Source organism: Prionailurus bengalensis, chromosome E2 (genome assembly GCF_016509475.1).
Source record: "Prionailurus bengalensis isolate Pbe53 chromosome E2, Fcat_Pben_1.1_paternal_pri, whole genome shotgun sequence".
Taxonomy (NCBI): domain Eukaryota; kingdom Metazoa; phylum Chordata; class Mammalia; order Carnivora; family Felidae; genus Prionailurus; species Prionailurus bengalensis.
In genome coordinates this window covers 19,826,756-19,852,777 of record NC_057352.1, presented here as the reverse complement: position 1 = coordinate 19,852,777, position 26,022 = coordinate 19,826,756, and the positions used below count along the sequence as shown (strand labels likewise).

At 48.4% G+C, this 26,022-nt stretch overlaps 1 protein-coding gene across 2 annotated transcripts in view; it reads left to right on the top strand.

Moving 5' to 3' along the window:
* CHST8 (carbohydrate sulfotransferase 8) overlaps positions 1–26,022 on the top strand; it is a 129,004-nt gene that overhangs the window by 39,310 nt on the left and 63,672 nt on the right. Inside the window, exons 1-2 of one of the 2 annotated variants that reach the window (XM_043599075.1) lie at positions 20,556–21,278; positions 25,305–25,523. In XM_043599075.1, the coding sequence (XP_043455010.1) occupies positions 25,394–25,523 (130 nt within the window). In that variant the 5' untranslated portion in view covers positions 20,556–21,278; positions 25,305–25,393. Of the gene's footprint in view, positions 1–20,555; positions 21,279–25,304; positions 25,524–26,022 lie in introns of those variants that run through there. The other variant, XM_043599074.1, reaches the window with a different exon arrangement.

Sequence of the window (26,022 nt, the reverse complement as noted above, 5' to 3'; positions counted from 1 at the left end):
GTGGAACACATCAGGATCTGAAATGCTTGTCACCTGTCTGTATGAACCCCTCGGTATCTTTCAGGACACAGCCCCTCTCGCCCCCATGGGGAAACCCCCATGAAACCGGCACAGGGGCAGCCAGACCTTGCCTGGGAGGAGAAACTGAGAACATAGCCTGGTGGAGTTCATTGAGAAGGCCAGACGAGCGACTTAGCAAGAGGAGCGTGTTGAAAGTCTTGCAAAGAGTCAAATCTAGTATTTGGCTATTAGTTGTGATGAGTGGATGAAAAAGGGCCCCAGGCACAACCACCTGGGTATAGGTGACACATGGTTAAAAAGGTGATCTGAGGAGATGCTGTTTGTCTGAGCCTTGGAGACCGCTGATAGCCTTGGTGATGTCTCTGAGCTGGAGTCAGGTTTCTTTGAAGTAAATGAGCTTAACTGGAAAGTAATATTAGACTTCCATTATAGGTGTTCTTGCAATGCCCAAATCAAGACACGGACTGTGTACGTATCTGTGTCTGTGTCTGTATATGTAAATAAAAAGGAAAACTTCACAAATATTTTCAGAACATGCTCCATCATTCCTCGCCAAAGCTTCAGCTTCTAGAATCTTGCCAATTTTTAAGGAAGACTACAACCTCACTTGCAAAATAATTAATTACGTACACAGATAAAAGAAAAAAAAAACTGACCAAAACACCCACCCAAACCCAAGGCATCGAATGCCATGCTGTTTTCCTAATTCTGTGAAGATCTGAACGTCCGTGAATCCACAGTGCATACTTGGGTTCTTCTGGTCCGAACTGAAATTGTCAAAGGTACTTGGTGACTATATGAGCTGAAGGTAGAACTTACCTTATTTTTAATCATCAGGGAAAAGACCAGTTGCATTCAACTTTCAAGATGAACCATTCTGACTTGCTTGGGACTCAGCAAACAAGATTGAAGTAGTTTAGCAAACGCGGAACGTCAAAATAAATACCAGCCCTCTTGCTCATCATAACACACGCCAGTAGAGGTAGCCCAAGGCCGTCACTGGCTGCAGTGGCATAGTGCTGAGAACGGCTGCTCGCTTTCCCTTCTCGATGAAGCACTCGACGGCCAGTTCCATGGAAGCCCTTCCCAGGAATGTCCCGGTTCTCTGTGGGTCTGCTTGTAGCCTGAGCTCCTGAGATATTTCCCAGAGACCCTCGTTAGAAGCCTCCCCAGCTCCTGTCTCTTTACCGGCCTCCGTGCTTTGCTAGGTGATGTGCGAGAGGGCATTGTTGCTCCCGCCCCAGGTGGACGGACTTGCCCGGGAGAGAAGCACTTTAGGGAGCTCTGGTCACTTTCCCAAAGTAGTCACTAACATGATGGAGCACTCCCTGTGTCCCTTATTGCTCGGTTAGTCCTTACAACAACTTGTGAGGTAGTCATTATTAGCCCCATTCTGCAGGTGGGAAAATCAAGGCACTGAGGGCTTAAGTATCTTGCCCAGAGTGACACAGTCAGTGAGTGATGGAGCCGGGATTTGGACCAGACAGCCTGGTGGCTCTAGAGCCCTCTTCCCACTCATCACTGTGTGTCTCACTGTCCTGTATACCAAGCCACTGAGCTTCCTGCACTTCCAGCCATGAAACCAAACAGGGAGGGCAGGCTTCATGTTGAGAGTGACTTACAGCTCTTTCAGGATCCAGAATACTCACATCAGAAAGTCTCATGGCCAGCAAGTGGACCTAAGACACATTGATTCAGAGCATCAAAGTAAAAACATGTAATTTTCTTTTTTTTTTTTAATTTTTTTTTAATGTTTATTTACTTTTGAGACAGAGAAAGACAGAGCATGAGCGGGGGAGGGTCAGAGAGAGGGAGACACAGAATCCGAAACAGGCTCCAGGCTCTGAGCTGTCAGCACAGAGCCCGACGCGGGGCTCGAACTCACGGACCGCGAGATCATGACCTGAGCCGAAGTCGGCCGCTTAACCGACGGAGCCACCCAGGCGTCCCAAAACATGTAATTTTCAACATCAAAATAAAGTCCCCTTACAAAAGTGCCAGTTCTTGTAAGAATGGCAGACACGCGTGTTCACATCGTATCCAAAATTTCCCATCCAGGCTAACTTCTTCCTTGGCCTTCCTGCTTCTGCCTACCTATGTGGCTAGAGCTGTCCTGCTGCAGTCCAAGCCAGATAGTGTCCCTGTTTTACTCAGGATAAAAGGCAACTTCTTGTCAATGGCCCACCGGACTGGCCGCCCATTACTTCCCTGACCGTGTCTCCTTTCCCTCTTTATGTTCACTTCTCTCCAGATACGCTGGGTGTAAAGGTATGCTCCCACTCCAGGGCCTTTGCCCAAGCTGTTCTCTAGCAATACACATGGTTCAAATATCACCCTCTCAATGAGGCCTCCTTCTACCCACTTAGGTCTTGAGCCTCCAGTCCCCCCACCGTCCTCCTCACCCTGCTCTGTTTTTTTCTTTTCTCCATAGCATTTATCACTCTCTCTTGTCAAAATAGTTTGCTCATTTCTTTTGTTTATAGCACTTCTAGTCCTGGCCGTCTCTCTCCTGGTTGGTATTTAATTCTGTGAGGGCAAGATCTTTATCTGTTCTGTTCCCGATGGATCTCGATTGCTTAGAGCAGGGCCAGGCACATAGTAGCTGCTCATTAAATGTTTACCACGGGTCTGGCTACCTCTAGAGGGGAGGGAGCAGGGAAAGTAACAGGATGGGTACTAAGGACACTCCAGATATTGATTATTGTTTTATTCTTTAAGTTGATGGCGAGTATACTGGTTGTCCCTTCCATTCTTTATATAAATTTTTTTTAATATTTATGTATTTTTTTATTTTTATTATTTTTTTTTAATTTTTTTTTAACGTTTTTATTTATTTTTGGGACAGAGAGAGACAGAGCATGAACGGGGGAGGGGCAGAGAGAGAGGGAGACACAGAATCGGAAACAGGCTCCAGGCTCCGAGCCATCAGCCCAGAGCCTGATGCGGGGCTCGAACTCACGGACCGCGAGATCGTGACCTGGCTGAAGTCGGACGCTCAACCGACTGCGCCACCCAGGCGCCCCAATATTTATGTATTTTTGAAAGAGAGAGAGACAGAGTGTGAGCAGGGAAGGGGCAGAGAGAGAGGGAGACAAAGAATTGGAAGCAGGCTCCAGGCTCCGAGCTGTCAGCACAGAGCTTGACGCAGGGTTCAAACCCACAAGCCGTGACCTGAGCCGACGTCAGATGCTTAACCGACTGAGCCATCCGGGCGCCCCTTTACATACATATTTTGTATATCTGAAATATTTCATTTTGAAGAATCAAGCAGGGTCAAAACGGCCAATTGTTACATGGTTTGTGTAAGCGGGAGAGTGCCCTTCCCCATGTGAGCATAGTGCCTCATTTTGGCGTATTATCTTAAGTCAGTGGCCGAAAATGGAAGTGCTCAGGCAGATGCATTTGTAACGGGGGAGCTGCAGAGGGATAGAAAAAAAGGTGGGGCGGGGACTCTGACCATTAGGGCAGCTTGGCTTGGAAGGTAAACACAGTGAAGGGCACCCGAGCTGATTTGCAGAACTGACTGTCAAAGCATATTGGGGACAGATGAGAAATGAGACAAGTCAGCTAGGATCACAACTGTCTGGGACTAGCTTCCCAGGGCAGGGTGCCTGGGGGCGGGTGTCAGATGACTCTTGGCCAAAGGGCCTGCATCCCCTCTGTTGGCCAGAGGAGAACTAGAAAGAGGAGTGATGCTTCCTGAGCCACCAGGAAGGGCAGGGCCAGACCTGGAAAGACCTGGGTTCGGGGATCTGGCCAGAGATGTCAGACGGTGGACCCTTCTGGGTTGGGATTGACCTGAGCAGGACAGAACTCATTGCTTAGCTAGGTGACATCCCGTGGCCCCATCAGATCCCCAAATCCTCCAAAGGAAATCCAGTTTTTGGATGTGTTTTTACTCCCGTTCCGTTTATGTCTGTGACACTGAAAGAATGAGCCTGTCGGCCTTGGGGAAACACTAGCCCTGACCAGGGCCTGTGGTCTCCGGGTGAGGCGAGCCACTACCGGCTCGCAGCTGGGTGGACACATCTCGTCCCTGTGCATGCTGGGCAGCTTCAGTGCCTCTGATGAGCACGACTCCTTCAGAGGAGCGCCATTGATCAGGCCGGACGGAAAACAAGTGGCCAGGACTATGATGAGTGAATATTCATTTGGAAATGTCAATGCGCAAGGGGACATTATGCGTGCCGTGACTTGCCTGGCAGAATCGATTCAGGACCGGAGGTGAATCGGCTGTCTATGGGGGCTGAGGTTTCTGGCCAGGGACCCTGCGTAGTGTGGCGGGTGGGGGTCGGAAAGGGGCCCGAGAACGTCATGAACAGTGAGGTCAGACATTTCCCGGCCATCCCACCCCTCCACAGGACTGCCTGTGTTTATAGGGTGTAGGCATCTTGTCTGGGCCCTTGTCTTCAGGGGTCCCTCCCCGCACAGCGGCCACCAGGCCTGGAGACATCTGTGTGCATGGATAGGGGTTGAAAGCCCTGAGGACACACAGCTGCTGGGGGAGAGGGGGACCTGTTGAGCCTTCCTCAACCCAAGGGTCCTCCTCCCCCTGGGCACACTGCGGGGAGGGGCTTCAAGATGTCCAGCTAGGGGCGATCTCCAGTCTCTAGCTGAGACCCTTCTCCTTGCTTCTGTCAGCACATCCCACCTCTGTGGAAGTGGGGGCCGGGGCCAGGGGAGGCTGGGAGATTTAGGGCCAGGGTCTTGTCTCTTCACCCTGCAGTGGGAGGATGGATGTTCGGATTCACCCACTTCATCCTGGGAGCCCTGGTCCCTGGCTGGAAGCTTCCTGGACTGAGGTGAGAGGTTATCACTCTTGGCCTGGGAAACCAGGAGCCCTGCCAGGTGCACTGTCACCTGGGTGCAGTCCGCCTCTCCCCCCAGCCCCAATTAACCATCTGCAGGAGCTGCTATCAGCATGGGGGAGGGCTACGGTCCCCACTTCTCCGTGCAGACTGCTCAGCTAATGAGGGGGTTTGTGAAATTTTTAATTATGGCTTCCATGCCTGGCTTAATTATTTGCATATGGCTTTTACAAGTGAGAAGAGGGCGCCTGCGTGCCGTGCTTCTCCTCAGCCCCACGTTTGACTTTAATTAAAGGCAGAACCTGAGGTCTTTCCATCACTAATGATCGTGGAAAATTAGCTTCCAATTCCCAGGGGTCGCCAGAGTGATGCACCCTGAGGCGGAGAGGGGACGGAGGGGGAAGTGGAGCGGGAGGTACAGATGGCAGATGGCCCTGCTGGGCTGCCACTTCTGAGCCCCTCTCAGCCCATCCTCCCCCCGCCCTCGCCTGCCCTCCAGACCCCTATGGAAAGGGGGGCCTTGTTCTCCTCTGCCAGGAAGGAGGGCTCACCCCAGGCAGCAGCGGGGGGCGGGGGGAGCACTTCTGAGCTTCTCATGGTCATTGTCCTGGTGGCTACAAGGCAGAAGGATGAGAGCTTCTGAAATGCCCACATGCGTGCTTACACACACAAACACATGTCCCCTCACACACATGCTCACCCAGACACACAGACATGAGCCCTCACCCTCTCCATTCACAGGATGGCGTCACAAAGACACACGTGCATGCTCATCCATGCATGTGCACACACACACATTCACTGATGGGTTCACATGTGAGCCCAGGGCCCTCTCAAGGTCCTTCTTTGCTCTCACGGTCCCTCAAGGTCTCACTGAGGCCGGGGACCACTTGGGAGCCTGCGGGCCAGTGCTGCAGACAGGAGGTAGCTGTGTGGGGAGGGCAGGCCAACAGAGCAGGCTCAGAGAGGGCTTCGGAGAAGGATGGAGTGGCCCTCACCCCCTCCCTGCTGACAGACCAGGTCTGTGCTGACGTGGATCCAGAGTGTGCCTTCCTGGGCCACACGCAGCAGGGTTAGTCCTGGGACACAACACGGGGAACAGCAGACAGCACTTCCTTTGGACTTAGACCTGAATTCAAATGTGCCTCCACTGCTTCCTCACAGTGTGGCCTTGAGCAAGTCACTCAGCCTCTCTGAGCCCATTTCCTCATCTGTAAAATGGGGTTAGTTATTCATGCAGCTTTTGTACAGAGCAAAGGGAAGAATGCATAGGGGACTCAGTAGCCAATTCTATGTCACCCCTTCCCCTTGTCTCCTAGTCTTTGAGTTTGGGGGTGCTGACCTCTCAAGACCAGCTCCAAGAAGGGCAGCTTCATCCCACTGGTCCCAGGCCTGCACCTACCAGCATGGGGCATTCCCAGCCCCTGGCATTGGGTCAGGGAGGTACCGTCGGCTCAGGGTCCAGGAGTCTTATCTTATGGTGAGGGATGGGGCTCCCCCTCTCCTGCAGGATGTAGCAAGGATGCCTGTAGGCTGGACTGTGGCTGTAGCCATCAAGCAACCATGTAGAGGCCATCTGAGGATAAAACCTGCCCAAGGACAGAGGAGTGGAGCCTCAGGAAGGACCCGGGTCCCGATGACACTGTGGAGCTACAGGATTCCCACAGCACATCCTGCTTGTCACAAGTCCTGTGTCAAACGCTGGCCTGACATTGTCTACACACAGTTGATGACAAGCACTGAAGCAGGCAAAAGCTTGTCTCCTGGCAGCTTGCCAGGCATGCTCATCCCTCCCCCTGCCCCCCAGACACTGCTGCGTTGTGCATGCCAGGGCTGAGCCTTCTCTACAAGGGCTGTGTTACTTTGCTTGGGCTGCTGTAACAGAATACTACAGACGAGGGGGCTTCAAGAGCCGAAATGTGCTGCCTCTCAGTCCTGGAGGCTGGGAGTCTGACTTCAAGGTGTCAGCAGATTTGGCTCCTTCTGAGGGTGGTCAGGGAGATGTGTTCCAGGCCTCTTCCCTGGATTCTGGGCATTTTCGGGTAATCTTTGGCATTCCTTGGCTTATAAATCTCTGTCTTTATCCTCACATGGCATTCTCTCTGTGTGCATGTCTGTCCAGATTTCCCCTTTTTATAAGAACAGTAGTCTTTTAGGCTAGGGGCTCATCCTAGTGCAGTGTGACCTTGTCTTAGCTAATTATCTTTGCAATGACCCTTTTTTCAAGTTAGATCATATTCTGAGGTACTGGGGGTTAGGACTCCAACATGTGAATTTGGCAGGGGCAACACCATTCAACCCAAAACTGGTGCACATGAGTGTGTGTGTGTGTGTGTGTGTGTGTGCGCGTGCGCGCGCACGCATGCGCCATTGCTGGTGGATCCTGTGCCACTGCAGTGACTGTCCACCAGGCAGAGGCCAATGCCCTGTGCTGGAAGCCTGTGTTTCTGCATGAGTGCCATCCACTTACAGAGCAGTAGGACACAGCTCCTGACCAGCCAGGCTGCTGTAGCCTCTCTCCTCACCAGCTGACTCATAGGCTTTTTCTCCTCTCCGCTGATTTTGCACAAAACTCCTTGAATCATTTTTATCCAGAGGTCAGGTGCCTTTCCCCAATATGGACTATGTTTTTCATGGCCACGGTGGCAATGGGTGGACCCTAGGTCAAATACAGCTTGGACATGAGTGTTGATTGGCTCAAGTCAGTTTAAAAAATGTGTCTTGCTTGCCAATTTGAGAATCAAGAAATTTCTGATTAAAAATCTAGGTTTCCAAACTAGAAGATCTGAAGGCCTGGATCTGCTACCAAGGGTCATTGGCCATGTCATTCTAAAAATAACTTTCATTTTTATAAAGTGTCATATAGTTAGTATTAGAAATGGGCTTCTTCAAACAAGTGTTCACTGAAGAACAATGATTGGCCACTCTGGTTCTCATTATGAAAGTGTATATTTCCACTTGTATCTTTCTCCTTGCAAATGCAAGAAGTTAGGGCTTAAGTGCCCCTTCATTTGACACGCTGACACAAGGGCATGAGTGGGATCTCTGTGGGTGCCATCCTGCTATGGGATGCTCCCAGTCAGCTGACTGCTGCCTACATCCTTGCCCTAGCACTCCGGCCTGGCAAACATACCGAGGAATACCATGTCTAGGGATCATTAAAGACTTAGCACATTTTCTGCCTGTGTCCTTGAGGCCAAGAGATGAGAATGCATGGACATGCGACAGCAGAAAAGAGGCTGAAGGCTCAGGGAGAGAAAAACCAGACTCCCTTGTGTGTTGTTTTAAGGTAAGCAAACAAGTCCGCAAAGCCATTTGGAGACAAGGGCAAGACCACCGGGAGGAGCATGTGCCCTGCAGGGAGAGGACTACCCAGTGGCCTACCCCACCTGTCCTGAGCTTCTTCCCTCTACCCAAGGACAGTAGTATTCATCACAAATAGCCCTGTGGTATCAATCCACCAAACCAACTCACTGTTGGGGAAAACTGAAGCTCAGAAATGTAAGATGATACCCAAAGTCTTCTAGTGAGAGAATGTAGTGCTGAGTGGCAAACACTTGGAGCCCAGGTCTCTTTCCTCTACACTAGTCTCTCACTGTTACCTGTGTTAGAAGAAAGCCCAGGGGCTCCAGGAATCCACGGGTGAGTGTCACAGCTGACCTGGGGACCAACAGGGGATGGTGAGAAATGAGACTGAAGGCAGAAGAGCAGCAGACAGTGGATACTCAGTGGGCCTTGTGGGATATGCTAAGACATTCAAACTTGGGCCACTGGGCAATGGGGGGCCCTCAGACCCTTTTGAACAAGAGAGTGGCAGCTACTGTCCTATGACCACTCTTGTGGAGGTAGGGAGCTGTCCAGGCCCTCGGTGCTGAATCAGCCTCACTGAGGGCCTGAAAAAAAAAAAAAAAAAAAGATGGACAGGACACATGTAGGAGGAGTGGGGAGTGAGGGTTAGGGTGGACCCACATTTCTGACTTCCCAACACCCTGTGGTGAAAGAGGGAGAAACCATTGAGGATCAGTGGGGTAGAGGAGACCTGAAGCACAGAGACGCATGGAGGAGGCAGGCTCCCGTCTTATGCATAGCCACACATTAGAAGCTCCAGGTTACTCACAGCCCTGGCCCCCTCCCAGTAGCCTGAGGGAGACCCAGTTCTCCACAGAACAACCAGGACAGGGCCAACAGACTTGATTGCTCTGCCGTATTCTTAGTCTTTGAGCCCCCAGGTTGGAAGACACCAGCTGTTGTGAGGAGAGCTCCAGGGTAAATCACGCTGGACTAGTGGGGATCAAGAATGTGATGATTAGCCATGGAGCCAGCTTAGAGAGGCCAGCCTCTCCCAAAGGGGATGGCTGTGCATGTGAACTGTGCAGACCCACAGGGTACACCTGCTGGACTCCACGTGACCTCAGCCCAAAGGACCCAGCTGGTCCTAGTGTGCAAGGATCCCTCCCCCTTCTCCCTCCTCTTACTATCTCTGTCTTTGCTCACTGCACATTGCCCAAGCACCTACTCTGTGCCAGGCATTATTAACAGCTGGGAATACAAAAGCAAGTCCTCTGGGGCCTCCCTGTGCCAGCCACAAGGAGAGGGATTCCCTGGAAGGAAGCCAAACCTCCTTGCCATTCTCTCTTCTTCTGGAGTCTATGGATTGCCGTTTGCAGCTTGGAGGCAGCTGCACCCTGCCAGGGGCCAGGGCATTCTAGGTTTACTCATACACTCTTTTCTGTCCATATTATACCCCAACTTTCAATTTTGAGAAGTAAATATGCAATTTTTTCCCTCCCTATAATTTTCCCTGCTGTGGCTGTGGATGTCGGAGCAGCTGGAAAATGTGAATAGCTCAGTGCTTTCTAAAAGTAAAAGAAGGCCGTGCAACATCATACATTGTCTGCTGCTCTTGGCAAAATCCAGTGGCTCTGTTGTGGCGGGGGGGGGGGGGGATGCTCTCCAGGCTGTACTGTCAGGGGAACTTTTAACCCAAAAAATCCATGCCCCCACCTTCCATTAGCAATTAGATAATCACCAAGAACTAAGCATGTGTGTGCACACACACGTGCATGTTGCAGGGATGTTAGTAGAGGTGAGGTGAGGGTATCTGCTTACGCAGTCAGACTTTCTGCGTGTTCCCCTGGAGACTTTCAGACCTTCATGTCTCAGTAGCTGAAGGTCAGGACAGTCTGATCTATGCTTTTGTCTGGGAGAAGCGGTGAATGGGGAGTGGGAAAGCAAGATTTGAGTCAGGCAGATCTGGGATGGCTTATAGAGAGTGTAACCTTGGCCATGTTTAGTCTCTCTGGGTCTTAATTTCATCATCCGTAAATTGGTGGCAAAGTTGGGAGATGTGCTGTCCAGACCCCCTTCCAGAACACACTGACCACCCATGAGATTTGTGGTCAGCAACCATCCCCCAGCTGTCAGCTCCTTTAGGATCTTCTTTGGCTGCAGCAGCAACTGTCTGATCTGGGGTCATGCCTTTCTCTGGGCATGCCACATCCAGGTACTGAGTAAGGTAAGGCATAAAGGTGCAGCCATTTCTGCCTGCTACAGGACACTCCCATGGGCTACACCTACTTCAGAGCTCCCTGCCCAGCCTGGGTTGGACCAGCATCCCTGTCTGCCTTCTCCTGCTCACCTTGGCTTCCTCCCTTTTCCCTTCACAGGTGTTGATCCTTAATTAACATCTTGCACCCCAGACTCCATCTCTGCATCTCCTCACAGAGAACCAAACCTGTGTCAAGTAGGGAGAATGATTTTCACTTCAAGAGGTTATTGTTCAAGGGGCTCCTGGGTGGCTCAGTCAGCTAAGCATCCGACTCTTGATCTCAGCTCAGATCTTGATCTCAGGATCGTGAGTTCAAGCCCCACATTGGGTTCCATGCTGGGCATGAAGCCTACTTAAAAAAAAAAAAAAGTGGTTACTGTTCAAAAGTGAAATGGGATGTTTATATAGTATTCAGCATGGTACCTGGAAGGTTAACAAAGCATAATACACGTCTATTCCTTCTCCTTTTCTTTCCCTAAAAACTATGACACTAAATCTCATTCCAGACCTTGAGCAGTTGTTCATAGCCTGTGCTTTGTAATATTGGCTTGGAGAAAGTGGCCCTGAAAGTCTGTGCTGCCTGCTAAGTTTGAGGGCCTGGCGGAGGGCTCTGAAGCCAGTCTTGTCCCTGTGAAGTTCATTATCCATGGATCACATCAGCCCTCTTCAAGGTTCCTCACTGAAAAGAAATTGAGCATGCAAATGCTCTTTTATCATAATCACCACGTATCCACAGGGTAATTCATAAAAGAGCTGGAAATATATTGAAATTCAATACTGTTTGAGTCCAAATCAATATTAATAATTGTTTGCATTTTTAAAGTGCAATTTGCAATTGAAAAATGCACAAAGATCAACCAGTAGTTGCTAACACATCAAATTTTCCTATTAAAGGCATAGTCCCTTAACTTTAAAATGTTTCTTTACAACAAAAGGTGGCACTGATCCATGAAAATGGTTATCTATTATTTACATGCACAACATTAGAATTTGTTTCCATTATGCATGAGTTGAAAGGCCAGTTACTTTTACTTTTAAGTTCTTGTTTTTTAGAAAATTAGACGTTTCATTTTGAGATAATTTTAGATTCACATAACAGTTGTAGGAAATAACACAGAGAAATCTCATGTACCGTTTTTCCTGTTTCCTCCAGTCCATCTTATAAAATTATAGTACAATATCACAATGAGGATATTGACATTGATACAATCAAGACACAGGAGATTTCCATCACCACAAGGGTCCCTCATGTTGCCCTTTTAAATTCTTTAAAAATTAAAGATTTTTAAATGACAAAGGTGATGATGGATACAGTGGGATCCCCATCATTAGCCTTGTGTCGATTTCTGCCTTGAAATGTATTCTATCACTAAATAAGGCACTGTCTCAGCTGGGCTCAGTGTAGATGTTGAAACATGGAGAGCAGTGGTCATCTAGGGAGGGAGTGGCCTCAGCTGGGAATCACCTCAGCCAGGCAGGCCTCAGGGGAGCAAGACTTTGTGGCTTAGAAAGAACCTGAGAACACAATTTCCAGATTAACACTTGCATTGGAGCCCTTTGCTCCCTCCAAAAGGTCAAAGTGGTCTTAAAGGGAAACAGCTTGGCAGCTTTGGTCCATCGGAGCCCAGCAGCTATCCAGATTTGTGGCAAGAGACAGGTGGCAAGTGTGGATAAGGGATGTCCTAGCCAAAGGATCTCCTGCTCTGCCTGAAAGAGGCCTCGTGTGAATGAAATTCACAGAAACGCCTTTCTGTTTTGACATTTGTCTCATACCAGAGCTGCAAGGAACTTGAGAACTCATCTACAATGGATATTTTGGATGCAGACTGACTCTGAGATTAGTAAATTAAGTCATGAGGGTCCCACAGCTGATTGGGGGGGAAGGGCAGCCAGACCTAGAACCTGGCATGGGCTCCCCACTCTGAACCTGCCGTCCATCTGATGATATCTAGCTGCTTTGTTCAGGCTGCCCAAGCCACAACCCCAGCTCCCCCATGTCCTGGTCATGTTTCACATGACCATGAACTTGACCATTCTCTGGTCCTCAGCTCCTGGGCCCACATGCAGTCATCTGTGGCATGAGTGAAACTTAACAGGAAGAGGGTGATTTTGGCTCAGTATCAAGTTTTAGTTTGCTTTTGTTGATTTTTTTTTATTGTGGTAAGGTACACATGATATAAAATTTACTATTTTAATCATTTTTAAGTCCAGAAGCATCAAATACATTCAAATTGTTGTACAGCCATCACCACCACCCATCTCCAGAATCTCTTTCAACTTCCCCAACTGAAACTCTGCCTATTAATTAACAACTCCCCATTCCTCTCTCCCTCACAGCCCCTGGTAACCACTATTCTACTTTCTGCTTCTGAATTTGACTGCATGGAATCATACAGTGTTTGTCCTACTGCAAATGGCTAGTTTCACATAACATAATGTCCTCAACGTTCATCCATGTTGTAGCATGTTGTGTTCATTGACTTGTCATGTGTTTGTTTTGTCTTTAGATTCCATATATGAATGAGATCATATGGTATTTGTCTTTCTCAGTCTGAATTATTTCACTTAACATAACATCCTCTTGTTCCATCCCTGTTGTTGCAAATGGCAAGATCTTATTTTTTTTTATAGATGAATAACGTTCCATCATGTGCTTGTCTGTATGTGTGTACACACACACACACACACACACACACACATATATATGTATGCACAACATCTGTTATCCATTCACCTATAGATGGACACTTGGGTTACTTCTATGTCTTGGCTATTACAAAAATGCTGTAGTGAATGTATATTACCTTTTCGAATTACCGTTTTTGTTTTCTTCAGGCAAATGCCCAGAAATGGAATTGCTGGATCATATATGGTAGTTCTATTTTTAATTTTTTGAGGCACCTCCGTACTGGTTTCCACAGTGGCTGCACCATCTGAATTCCTACCAACAGTGCAAGAGGGATCCGTTTGTCCATATCCTCCTCATATCCTCTCCTTGTTACATCTTTGTCTTCTTGATGCTAGCCCTTCTGGCTTATGTGAGGTGATACCTCATTGTGGTTTTGATATTCATTTCCCTGCTGATTAGTGATGATGAGCACCTTTTCCTGTGTTTTTTAGGAATCTGTATGTCTTTCTTTGGAAAAATGTCTATGCAGGTCCTTTGCCCATTTTTTAATTGGATTATTTGTGGGTTTTTGTATTGAGTTGTATGAGAGTTTTATATATTTTGGATATTAACCCCTTATCAGATACATCATTTACAAATATCCTCTGCCATTCAGTAGGTTGCCTTTTCATTTTGTTGGTGGTTTCCTTCACTGTGCAAAAGCTTTTTTGTTTGATGTAGTCCCAGCTGTTTGTTTTTGCTTTTAATTTGCCTGGGGAAGCATATCCAGGAAAATAATGCTAAAGCCAATGTCCAAGAATTTACTGCCTACGTTTTCTTTTAGGAGTTTTAGGGTTTCAGGTCTTATGTTTAAGTCTTTAAGCCATTTTGAGTTTATGGTTGTGTATAGTGAAAGAAAGTGGTCCAGTTTCATTCTTCTGCATGTAGCTGTCCAGTTTCCCTAGCACCATTTATTGAAAAGACTATTCCCTGTTGTTTATTTTTGCCTCTTTTGTTGAAGATTAATTTATTATATAATTGCGGGTTTATTTTGGGGCTCTTTATTTTGTTCTGTTTATCTATGTGTCTATTTATGTGCCAGTCCCATACTGTTTTGATTACTATAGCTTTGTAGTTTAGTTTGAAATCTGGGCTTGTGATACCTCCAGCTTTGTTCTTTCTTAAGATGGCTTTGTCTCTTTGTGGTCTTTTGTGGTTCCATATAAATTTTAGGATTATTTGTTCTGGTTACATATAAAAAATAATATTGGTATTTTGATAGGGATTACATTGTATCTGTAGATTGCTTTGAGTAGTATGGACATTTTAACAATATTAATTCTTCCAATCCATAAGCATGGCATATCTTCCTATTTATTTGTGCCACCTTCAGTTTCTTTCATCAATGTCTTATAGTTTTCAGAATATAGGTTTTTCACCTTCTTAGTTAAATCTATTCCTAGGTATTCTATTCTTTTTGATGCAATTATAGATGGGATTGTTTTCTTGATTTCTCTTTCTGTTAGTTTGTTATTGATGTATAGAAACACAACAGATTTCTGTATATTGATTCCATATCCTACAACTGTACTGAATTACTTTATTAGATCTAAGTTTTTTGGTGGAGTCTGTATATAGTATCATCTGCATGTCATCTGCAAAAGTGGCATGCTTCTTCCTCACCGATTTGAATGCTTTTTATTCCTTTTTCTTGTCTGATTGCTGTGGCTTGAACTTCCAATACTATGTTGAATAAAAGTGGTGAGAGTAGGCATCCTTGTCTTGTCCCTGGTCTTAGAAGAAAAGCTTTTAGCTTTTCATCGAGTATGATGTTAGCTATGGGTTTGTCATACATGACCTTTATTATGTTGAAGTGTGTTCTCTCTATACCCATTTTGTTGAGAGTTTATCATGAATGGATGTTGAATTTTGTCAAATTTTTCTGCATCTATTGAGATGATCATATAACTTTATCCTTCATTTTGTTAATGTTTTGTATCATGTTGATTGATTTGTGAGTGTTGAACTATACTTGCTTCCATGGAATAAATCCCACTTGATCATGTTGAATTATCCTTTTAATGTATTTTTGAATTCAGTTTGCTGATAATTCATTGAAGATTTTTGAATCTGTGTTCATTAGGGATATTGGTCTATAATTTTTGTTTGTTGTAGTATCTTTATCTGGCCTGGGTATCAGGATAATGCTGACCTAATACAATTAATTTGGAAGCCTTTTTTCCTCTTTTATTTCTGGGAATAGTTTCTGAAGGATAGATGTTAACTCTTCCTTAATTATTTGGTGTTGCCAAATTCACCTGTGAAGCCATCTGGTTCTGGACGTTTGCTTGTTGGGAGTTTTTTGGTTACTCATTTAATTTCATTACTAGTAATTAGTCTGTTCAAATTTGCTATTTCTCCCCGATTCAGTTGTAGAAGATTATATGTGTCTAGCAATTTACACATCTCTTCTAGGTTGGACAATCTCTTCTAGAATTGTTGTCATTTTTGTAGTAGTCTCTTATAATCCTCTGTATTCCTATGCTACCAGTTGTAACTTCTCTTGTTTCCGATTTTATTTATGTTGGTACTCTCTTTTTCTTGATGAGTCTGGCTAAAGGTTTATCAATTTTGTTTATCTTTTCAAAGAAACAGCTAATAGTTTCATTGATCTTTTCTAATTTTTTTTCTAGTCTCTATTTCATTTATTACTGCTCTGATCTTTATTATTTCCTTCCTTCTGCTGACTTTGGGCTTTGTTTGTTCTTTTTCTAGTTCCTTTAGGTGTAAGGTTAGATTATTTGAGATTCCTCTTGCTTCTTGAAGTAGGCCTGTATCACTATAAACTTTCCTCTTAGAACTGTTTTGCTGTGTCCCAATGATTTTTAACCATTGTGTTTTCATTTTCATTTGTCTCCATGCATTTTTTTTTTTTTTTTGCCTTCTCTTTGATTTCTTTGACCTCCTCTTTGATCCATTGGTTGTTTGGTAGCACATTGTTTAGCCTCCACATGTTTGTGTTTTTCCCAATTTTTTTTTGTAATTGATTTCTGGTTTTACACCATTGTGGTTGGAAAAGATGCTTGATATGATTTCAATCTTAAACTTATTGAGAATTATTTTGTGACCTAACATATGATCTATCCTGGAAAAATGTTTTATGTGCACTTGAAAGGAATGTGTATTCTGCTGTTTTTAGGTGCAATGTTCTGTATATATCTGTTAAGCCCATCTAGTCTAATGTGTCATTCAAAACTTCTGTTTCCTTATTGATTTTCTGTCTAGATGATCTAGCCATTGATGTAAGTGGGATGTTAAAGTCCCCTACTATTATTGTATTACTGTCAATTTCTCTCTTTATGTCTGTTAGTATTTGCTTTATGTATTTAGGTGCTCCTGTGTTAGGTACATAGATATTTTCAATTGTTTTATCCTCTTGTTGGATTGATTCTCTTACCATTATATAATGCCCTTCTTTGTCTCTTGCTACAGTCTTTGTTTTAAAGTCTATTTTGTTTAAGTATTGCTAACCTAGCTTTTTTCTCTCCTTCCTTCCTTCCTTCCTTCCTTCCTTCCTTCCTTCCTTCCTTCCTTCTCCTTCCTTCCTCTCGTCCTCCTTGTTTCTTTCTTTCTCTTTCTTTCTTTCTTTCTTTCTTTCTTTCTTTTCTTCCTTCCTTCCTTCCTGACTTCCTTCCTTCCTTCCTTCCTTCCTTCCTTCCTTCCTTCCTTCCATTTTCATGGAATATCTGTTTCAATCCCCTCAGTTTTCATCCCCTATGTGTCTTAAGTCTGAAATGAGTCTCTTGTAGGCAACATATAGATGAGTTTGCTTTTCTATACATTCAATCACCCTGTGACTTTTGATTGCAGCATTTAATCCAGTTGCATTTAAAGTAATTATTAATAGCAGGTGCTTGTTGTCATTTGTTAATTATTTTTGTGATTGTTTTTGTAGTTCTCCGTTCCTTTCTTGTTCTCTTGCTGTCTTCCCTTGTGTTTGATGACTTTTAGTGTTATACTTGAATCCCTTTTTCTATTATAGGTTTTTGATTTGTGGTTACTATGAGGTTCATCTATAACATCCTATGTATATAGCAGTTTATATTAAATTGATGGTCATTTAAGTTTAAACACATTATAAAAGCACTATTTTTTTTACTCTCCCCTCCACATTTTATGTATATGATGTCATATTTTGCATCTTTTATGTATCCCTTGACTAATTTTTGTAGATATATAATTGATTTTACTACTTTTATGTTTTAACCTTTATATTAGCTTTATAAGTGATTGATCCTTTGCTATATGTTTGTTTTTACCAGTGAATTTTTTTCTTTCATAATTTTCTTCTAGTTATGGTCTTTTCTTTCTTCTTTATGAAGAATTATCTTTAGCATTTCTTATAGGCCAGGTGAGCAAACTTTTGTTTGCTGGGAAACACATGATCTCTCTTTCCATTCTGAATGATAGCATTGCTGGGTAGAATATCCTTGGTATAGGTCTCTTCCTTCCAACACTTGGAATGTATCATGCCATTCGCTTCTGGCCTACAAAGTTTCTGCTGAAAATTCAGCTGATAGCCTTATGGGGCTTCCCTTGTGGGTATCTTGTTTTCTTTTGCTGCTTTTAAGATTCTCTCTTTATCTTTAATTTTTGCCATTTTAATTATTATGTATCTTGATGTGGACTTCCTTGGGTTCATCTCGTTTGGGGATTTCTGTGATTCCTGGACCTGGATGTGTGTTTCCTTCCCCAGCTTAAGGAAGTTTTCAGTTATTATTTCTTTGAATAAGTTTTGTGCCTCTTTTTCTTTCTCTTCTCCATCTGGGACCCCTGTCATGTGAATGTTATTATGCTTGATGTTGTCACAAAAGTACCTTACCCTATTTTAATTTTTTAAAAATCCTTTTTTCTTTGTACTGTTCAGTTTAGTTGTTTTTTCACTACCCTGAATTCTAGGTCGCTGATCTGCTCTTCTGCATCCTCTGTTCTGCTGTTGAATCTTCTAGTTAATTTTTCATTTCACTTGTTGTATTCTTCAGCTCCAATGGGTTCTTTTTTATATTTTCTATCTCGTTGTTAAAGTTCTTACTGAGTTCTTCCACTCCTCTCTTAAGTCTGGGGAGTACCTATGGCCATTAATTTGAATTCTTTATCAGATAGATTCCTTATCTCTGTTCTGTTTAGCTTGTTTTCTAGGGTTTTGTCTTGTTCTTGTGTTTGGATCATATACCTCTGTCTCCTCACTTTGTCTGACTCTCTGTTCGTTACATATGGATATATGTGGTGCTCCCCTAAGTGGGCTGCGAGCACCCTCCTGTTGTGACTGGGCTGACTGCTGAGGGTGCAATGGTGGGTGGAGCCAGTTTTCAGTCTGACTGTCTGCAGGTACACTGGTGGGCTGGGCTTGCCTCACATGCAGTGGGCTGAAAGAGCCAACTGAGCTACTGTGCACACTGGTTGGTAGGGCTCATTCCCCACTCCCTGGGTCAGGATTTGCTCTGGAGGTGTGCCAGTTCTGACCAGAGCTGCCTGCTGGGTGTGGCAGGTGATAGTCACTCTGGAAGGGCACAGATCCTGGCTGGGGCTGCCCAGTGTGAGAGCCACTTTGGAGGGGCACCTGCTGGTGGGTTGGGTTGAGTGGGGCTAGTCTGCAGGGAAATTTGGGGGCAGGGCAAGATGCTAGGAAGGTAGAGGGAGAATGTCAGAACTGGCTCCCACCAGAGCCTGCCAAAGCAGAAGGAGGACAAGAGAAAGAATACCTGCCAGCACTTCCATTCCTGGAGAAAACTCCTACATATCCTGAACCCTGCAATATACATCCTAAAATTAGTCAATAAGTCCCCTTCATGAATACCCCAGGCACTTTTTAAACTGCAACTTCTGTGCTGGGTCTTGGGCCCAATGATATAGTGCATTGGCCCTTTAAGACTAGAGACTTGGTTTCCCTATAACTCTCCAGCTCTTCTGAAGGCAGGCCCTGCTGATTTTCAAAGCCAGACATCGTGGGGGCTCGTCTTCCCTGTGCAGGTCTTCAGGGCCAGGGGAGCCTGATGTGGGGCTGGGTCCTCTCACTCTGTGGCTGTGTTGTCCCTCCTGTTCATGGGTTGCCACACGGAGGGCTGGGTTCCCAACTTCATCTCTTTGGCCTTCTCTTTATGTCTTTAGCTCGGGAAAATCTGGCCAGTCTTCAGGTTTTCAGAGTGAGCTGTCACACATGTAGGTGTTGCCTTGGTGTGTCCACAGGTGGAGGTGAACTCAGGATCCTCCTTCTCCACTACCTTCCCCCACTCTCTTCATTGACTTTTGATCAACACATTCGAACATTAATTTTGTGTAGGGAGTTTCCTAGTGTAATCCATTTTATGGCATCTAAATGACTTATGTATTTGTACATATATAATGTGCATTAATACATGGGCATGTATAGTGATAGAGTCCACATTTACCTCCACGAGTGTATTAGTCTTCAAGCCCTGTGATTTGAAATCTGCCCTACCAAACTGAGGATACAAAAGTGGTATCCTGGTGTTGAGTGTGCGCTGGGTATGTGGGAGCTTCCAGGCTCCATCAGGCTCTCTAACAGAGCTCACTTCCTTGCCTCCTCTTTTCTCACAGGATTGGGCTACTCTTTGGACGTAATTCTAACCCAGACCTGATCAAAACAAAACCACAGCTCCCTAAAACATGCATGACATTTTAGAAATTCCAGGTTCGTGGAGTGCCTCTCTTCAGATGGCCCAGACACCTCCATCTGTTAATCCATGCTCATGTCACACGAGGCACAGGTTATGTTGGTCCCATTCCCTGTGCCAGGCACTGTGCAGGGAATACAAAGATGAGAGACCTCGATGCTGCTCTCAGGGCTCTGAGGGTCTGAGATAGGTGTGTGAACACTCTCCACGTGGTAGGAGAAGGGCTGTAATTGAGGTACACATGCTCACAGGATTGGGGGTGCTGAATCCCCATCCCAGATTCTGCCAGGGTAGGACTCAGTTTCTCTACCTACTGAATTACTATCCCCTACCCTGCTTCATAAAATTCGCCGAAGTCCTGGGCAAGAGACTGCATCCATGGTGTGGTCCTACCCCTGAAAGTAATCAAGGGCATTGTAGCTTATGGCACCTTGGCTGGGCTCTCAGGACCCCCTCGCTGCAGCTGCGTGTTTGCAGGCTTCCTTTCAGGCTCTTTGTGTAAGCAATGGTGGGAAGCCATGCCGTAGCATTCCTAGTGGGTCTGTGGGGACAAGGCTTCAGGGCTGTTTGAGCCCGACTTATGCCTTGGCCTCTGCCTTAGGCCTCCCTTTCCTCTCCCCCTACCCCCAGAAGAAATCATGGGGGATTGGAGAGAATCCCTGCCTTGTAGTGGGGAGGATTCTGGAGGGTGAATTACCTCCCCCAGGAGTGGGGTACAGCCCTGTGCGCTGGGGTGTGCTGAGGCTGGGCCTAGGGCATTTCAGGACCTAGGTCAGCGCTCTCCCGTGTCCAGCAGGGCTGGAGTCTGCAGCCCCGCCCCAGAGTCTGAGCACTTGCAGCCATTCGTCACCCTCACAGAGCATTGCAACTTTATGCCTACGCATAAAAACTGGAGGGACTCATCCCAGAGTTTGCTGCCGCCACTGCCGCCGCTGCTGTTAGAACAGTTTTAATTAGCTGCAGGATTTTAATGAGCTGAAATCAAGAAGAACCCCATCTCAGAAGCAGGCAGGAGCCGCACACACGGAAGAACTCGTCTGACAAAACAGATGGAGGTGGTGTTCTCAGGGGACTGGGCTGTGTGCTCCGTTTCGGTGAGGAGCAAATGAGTTACTGAGGCCAGGAGGCTGCGGAGGAGAGGAGGGAGGTCAGCCCCAGCGCAGGAGCCTCGGCAGGGGCAGAGCGGAGGCACAGCCCCCTCTGCCACTCCGGTGGAATGCTTGGTGCCGGATTCAAGGTGACGGCAGTGCCTGGCTCCATTCTCCTCAAGTTGCCATAGCAGCCTCTCTCCCGATGAGCAGCTCCTCCTGGAGCCCTCAGCCGGGAGGGACGTCATTGTTCGCTCCTGCCCGTGCAAGGAGGAGACTGACTGGACAGAGAACTTTCTGGGGCCCGGGGTCCACACACCAAGTGGGTGCTCCCATGGGCACATGGCCGGATGCCTCCGGCCGTCTCCAGTGGGGCACGGGAGCAGGTCCTCACAGCCAGAGGGGGTCCTCTGGGTGACTGGGGGAAGCATCCAGGCCTTGGAGCAGCCGCAGCCAAGCGTGTCCTTGGAGCCATCCGTCCATCCGCCTGCCGGCCTGTCGCCACTGGAGGTGCGTGTGTTTTGGCTGAATTCCCAAGTCCTTGCTTGTGCCCTAAAGTGAATTTTCCCAAGAGACAAATTTTTAAATCAGATAAATAAGGAAATGGGAGGAATCCTTGGCCTTGACCTGTGTCCCAGGAGGTGTTTACAAGATTAATTGGATTTTTTTTTTCTTACAGTAAAAAATTGGCAATGCCATTCAGGCCTCAGGGAGAGAAAGCCACTGGGAAAACGAGGGATTGTGAGCACAGGACCTTCTGGAAACTGAGTGGGCTGTTTATTTTTCTTGCCTCACTCCTCCCTACTCCACCCCCAGTTATTTGAATTGTCTTATTGTCTGTTGGTCTTGGCAGAGAGGCAGGGAGGAAGGGGAGGGTCTTCCACTTGTCATTGGAGCCGAGTGCGATGCACTGTGTCCCAGATGGGAGCAGAGGCCTGTGAATGTGTTTACGGGGCCCTGGGCAGCCTGGCCCCAGCCTGTGACGGATCGTAGGGTCCACTTCCCAGGCAGCAGCTGGACTCCCAGGAGAGGGAGATGAGCAGCCTTTGGACCAGCATCTTCCCATTGCCTTGGAAATAACGTGTGACTTTGAAGACAAGGACCCTCACAGGAACAGTAGGGGATCAGATGTGCATACTCTCTGAAGTGTCTGGTGATCTCCTAGCTCCCCTCCACCTGTAAAGGAAGGAGGTTCCTACAGGTTCTGTGATGTTGGCCCCCTCCTGGGGCATTGAAGACCCAGCCAGACTGCAAACCAGCGACCCAGGAGGGGAGGCATGCTAACCTTTTGATTCCCATTTGCACAGAGCAAGGAGTTAGCTGGGTAGGTGGTCTCCAGTGAGAACAAACACCGAGAGGAAGGTCTCAGAGGGGAAGGCTGAGGTCTGATGCTTAGGGCTGGCCAGGGAAAGCGTTGCGTGGCTCTAATACCAGCTTCCCTCCCTTCACAGAGAGGGTGCTGTGTTCTCGTGGAGGGGGGCGGGTGTAGAGGGGTCAACAAAAGGGAGGGTCTCTGAAATCAGACACTTGAGTCCCTGATGCTCTGGCCATGGTGAAGGTGCAGGTCCTGGGGCTGGTTTTCTTCCCCTCTCCCCAGATTTGGGGGCAGAGATGTGGGCCTCATCCTGGTTCCACGCACATGGGCTGCTGGGGCCTGGTTCCACGTGGTGGGTTTGGTTTGGGTAGGTTCAGGAACAAATGAGGACAGGTCGTTGCTGCGGGACAGGGGTAGTCAGTACTGGCTTGTATGGTGACAGTGTGACAATTAGGGAGAAGAGGGGGCTGGCCAGTTCTTTTGTAGTCAGTTGTGCAGTGCTATTGACCATAAATAATGCAATGATGATCGCATGTGCTTCTGAGTCCCCCCCCCCTTTTTTTCCATCAAATAGAGCCTTTGGGTTGAGATTGGGTGGCATTTTATTAACAGTTTTGCCAGGTAGCCCTGTGCCCTAGCCGTAAACTTGCCGTTCGTTTTCCCCTCCTTCCTCTCTTTCCCTCGCCCTAGGTCAGATTGGTCTCCTGACCACGTCTGTCTGACTCAGGAGGCTGGTGTGGCTGCAGGCAGTGTGTCACCACCACGGCCAGGATAATCAGGGTTTTGCAGCAGTTTCTTTACAGCCGGGGCCTTGCTGGGGCCTGTTGATGGAGTGTGTGTGCCGTGGCATATGTGTGTGTATGTGTGTCAGTGCGTGTGCCTCTGCTCCAGAAAGGTCTTGAGCTGCGCCCCTTGCTCCCTATCTGAGGGTCTTGTCCTTGATGAACCAGTGTGTGTGACATTGTTCCCACTCTTCTGACTCCTTTCTGTGACTGCATGGGCCCCCCCCACCAAGGGTTAAGCCAACTTCTCTGGGGCAGGAGGGCCCAGAGTGAGGGCCAGAGAGAGCAGCTCCGTCTCCCCCCATCCTCTCCCACACCTTGGGGCTGGCCAGGGTGGTCCCGGCACACAGTGCCTATCATTACAAAGGGAAGGGCTTGGGAGATCTCAGGACACAGGGCATCCTATGGGCAGTGTTGAGAGTGACCTTGCCCTTCAGTGGGGCCTGGGCCTGCATGGCTGCACCTGTGTCTCTGCAGGACAATGAGCCAGGTCCCCAGGACCCATCCCGGGCAGCCGTAGAGGGAGAAACCACAGGCCCCCACGAGGGGCTCCAGGGTCTGAACCTTTGGGGACAGGTGGCTGCCTGTTTTTACCCTGTGTAAGCCCCGTGGGTGTCCCTGACAATGGCAGGAAGCAGCAGTCTTTCTTGGGGTGGGGCGGAGGGGGGGGCCATTGGAAGGGAAGTCAGGGCCAACTTCAAACCTGGAGCCAGCTCCAGAGACAAAACTGAGCCCTGCTCAGCGCTGCCTCCCAAACATCAAAGCTGGGAGGTCGTGGGAACCACCTGCTCAGCACAGCCCAGAGAGCCCGGCGTTCAGGCGCGTTCCCCATGCATAGAGGCCTGGGGCAGGTTAATTAAAGTTAACTGAGTGAAAACATAATTACAGTGACTGCAGAGGGGAGAAACCCAAACCTGCAATTTAACACTCTTCAGCACCAGAGCTTTGCTGAGGACAGTCTAGTCCTTGGGAATCTTTGTCTGGGCCTGGGAGGGAAGGGCTCCTCTTACCACTTCCTGCCTCCTGCCCCCCAGGAGCATGAGGACACAGAGGGACCATAGCTGGGACTTCCTCCCCCAACGCCTGGGTGCCTGGTCAGGAATGGGCGCCCTGACCAAATTACTGTGCCTGAGAAGACCCCCGGCAGGGAAATGACCCTGTGCCAAGCAGCACATCTGGCTTGGGGTCCCCGCCACCCAACTATGATCTCAGAGGCTGCTGGAAGCTGTCCCCCTGGCCTCTACCTCCCTGAGCACTGCCCTGTGCCAGGGCTGGGGAAGCTTCCTACAAGCCTGTTTTGGTAGAAAGAGGGTGGTATCTCTAAGCCCGAACTTAGGAAGGGGCAAAGACAAGGGCACAGAGCAACCTTCCACCACCAACAGGGGAAGTTCTGGAATGCCACGTAGCATGGCCTCCTGTGCAGATCCCTCTATGGCCCTTATCCGGCTCCACCCATGCCTCCCCCTGCTGCAGGAACTTACATCCTTCCTATGAGCAAATGGCCTTGGGGTGCCCCCCCTCTTGACCCACAAGCTTGGCCCATTCGGAGTCACTGGTTGGTATTTCTGTGCCCTTCAGGAGGAACCAGGGGGAGGGGCAAGTCACCTGGGCATGCTCTGGGTCTGCAGTGGCCAGAGCAACAGGTGTCACAGGGATGTTGTCACCGGTCTCTGAGCCTGGGATCTGTCAAATGCAAGTCAGGCTGCCTCAGCTCCAGGCCAGAGGGCCTCATAGTGGGAGTAACCGTGATCGGGCCAAAGCTTCAGTTCCCACTGATGCGACGGACTATCCAGTGGGGTCTCCATCCTACCAGCCCATCTGTGGGTCAGGGCGGCACAGCTCTGGCTGGTGAGGGAAGCAACCAGGAGGGGGAGTCTCTGTCCCTGGTAGCCCCTGGGCCTGGGAGGCTCCTTCTCAAAGTATCTCGCTCTGTGGAGATACTTGTCCCCAGCATCCTGCAGGGAGGAGCCAGGGCAGAGAGATCCAAGAGCCCCTCTGTCCACCAGGACAGTTATAAGGGACAAAGGCCCAGATTGCTGCCTCTTCTAGGGGCATAGACCCTTTCTAGGGAGCACACCTGCTCTGTTGGAAGCTCAGAGAGCCTGGACAGTGCAGGGCCCATTACAGGCTCTGGGTCTCAGGGCTCCAGCCTGGGCTTCCCCAGGCAGAGGCCGGGGAGTGTCTCTCTCCATGATTTTTCTGGGAGTGCAGATACAGGAGACCCTGCTGGGAATCTGGTGTCCCAGCAACAGGTAGTGACTGGACTTCCCTCAACCTCTTTCGGCTAGAAGGATGCAAGGGACCTACCTGAGTACATTCTAAGGGATGGAGGGATCCAGGGATTATGCTTGGTCATAGGCAGTGACTGGGGCCTCAGCCCATGTAGGATGTGCCCTGTGCCTCAGTGATGGACCATCTTTCTCCCCATCTGCCCTGTAGACTGTGGCCTGATGGACGCTTGGTGTGGATGATGAGGGAAGAACGCACCTCCCACACCCGAGAGGAGGTGAGCCCGGAGCAAGCCCCGGATGACCCCACGAGCCGGAACGATGCGGCTGGCCTGCATGTTCTCATCCATCCTGCTGTTTGGAGCCGCAGGCCTCCTCCTCTTCATCAGCCTGCAGGACCCCACGGAGCTCTCCCCTCGGCAGGTGCCAGGTGAGCCCTTGCGCTCGGCCCCGCCGCCCACTTGCCCCAGCTTTCCTGTCCACAGTGCAGGCCTCCACGGCTGCCCTGGTGCCCAGTCTGTGCTGAAGGTCCCGGGCAGGCAGAGGAGGGGTCCTGGCCTTCTACTGGCAGGCATCGGCCTCTGGCCTCTGGCCTCCAGCCTGTGGTCACTCCTCTTGAAGTGAGGGCCAGGCTGCCTGTCTCTCAGCCAGTTGTTGCTTTCGGTGAAGCTGAGGCTTAAAGAGGATTCTGCCATCTCTTGGGGCCTCTCCCACACTGTCTGGGACATCAGAGGGTGAACGGCTTCTCCTTGAGCCTGTGGCCCCCATGGGACTCTGTGTCTCTGCCAGCCCTGGAACCCCTCGAATCCAGCCCCTTGGCCTGGGCCCCTCCTGCCTTTGTGAAGCTGAGATTACCCCACCTCCCACCTGCATCCCACACGTCCCTCGTGAGCCACTGAGGGGAGCACCCTTCATGACTTACAGAGGTC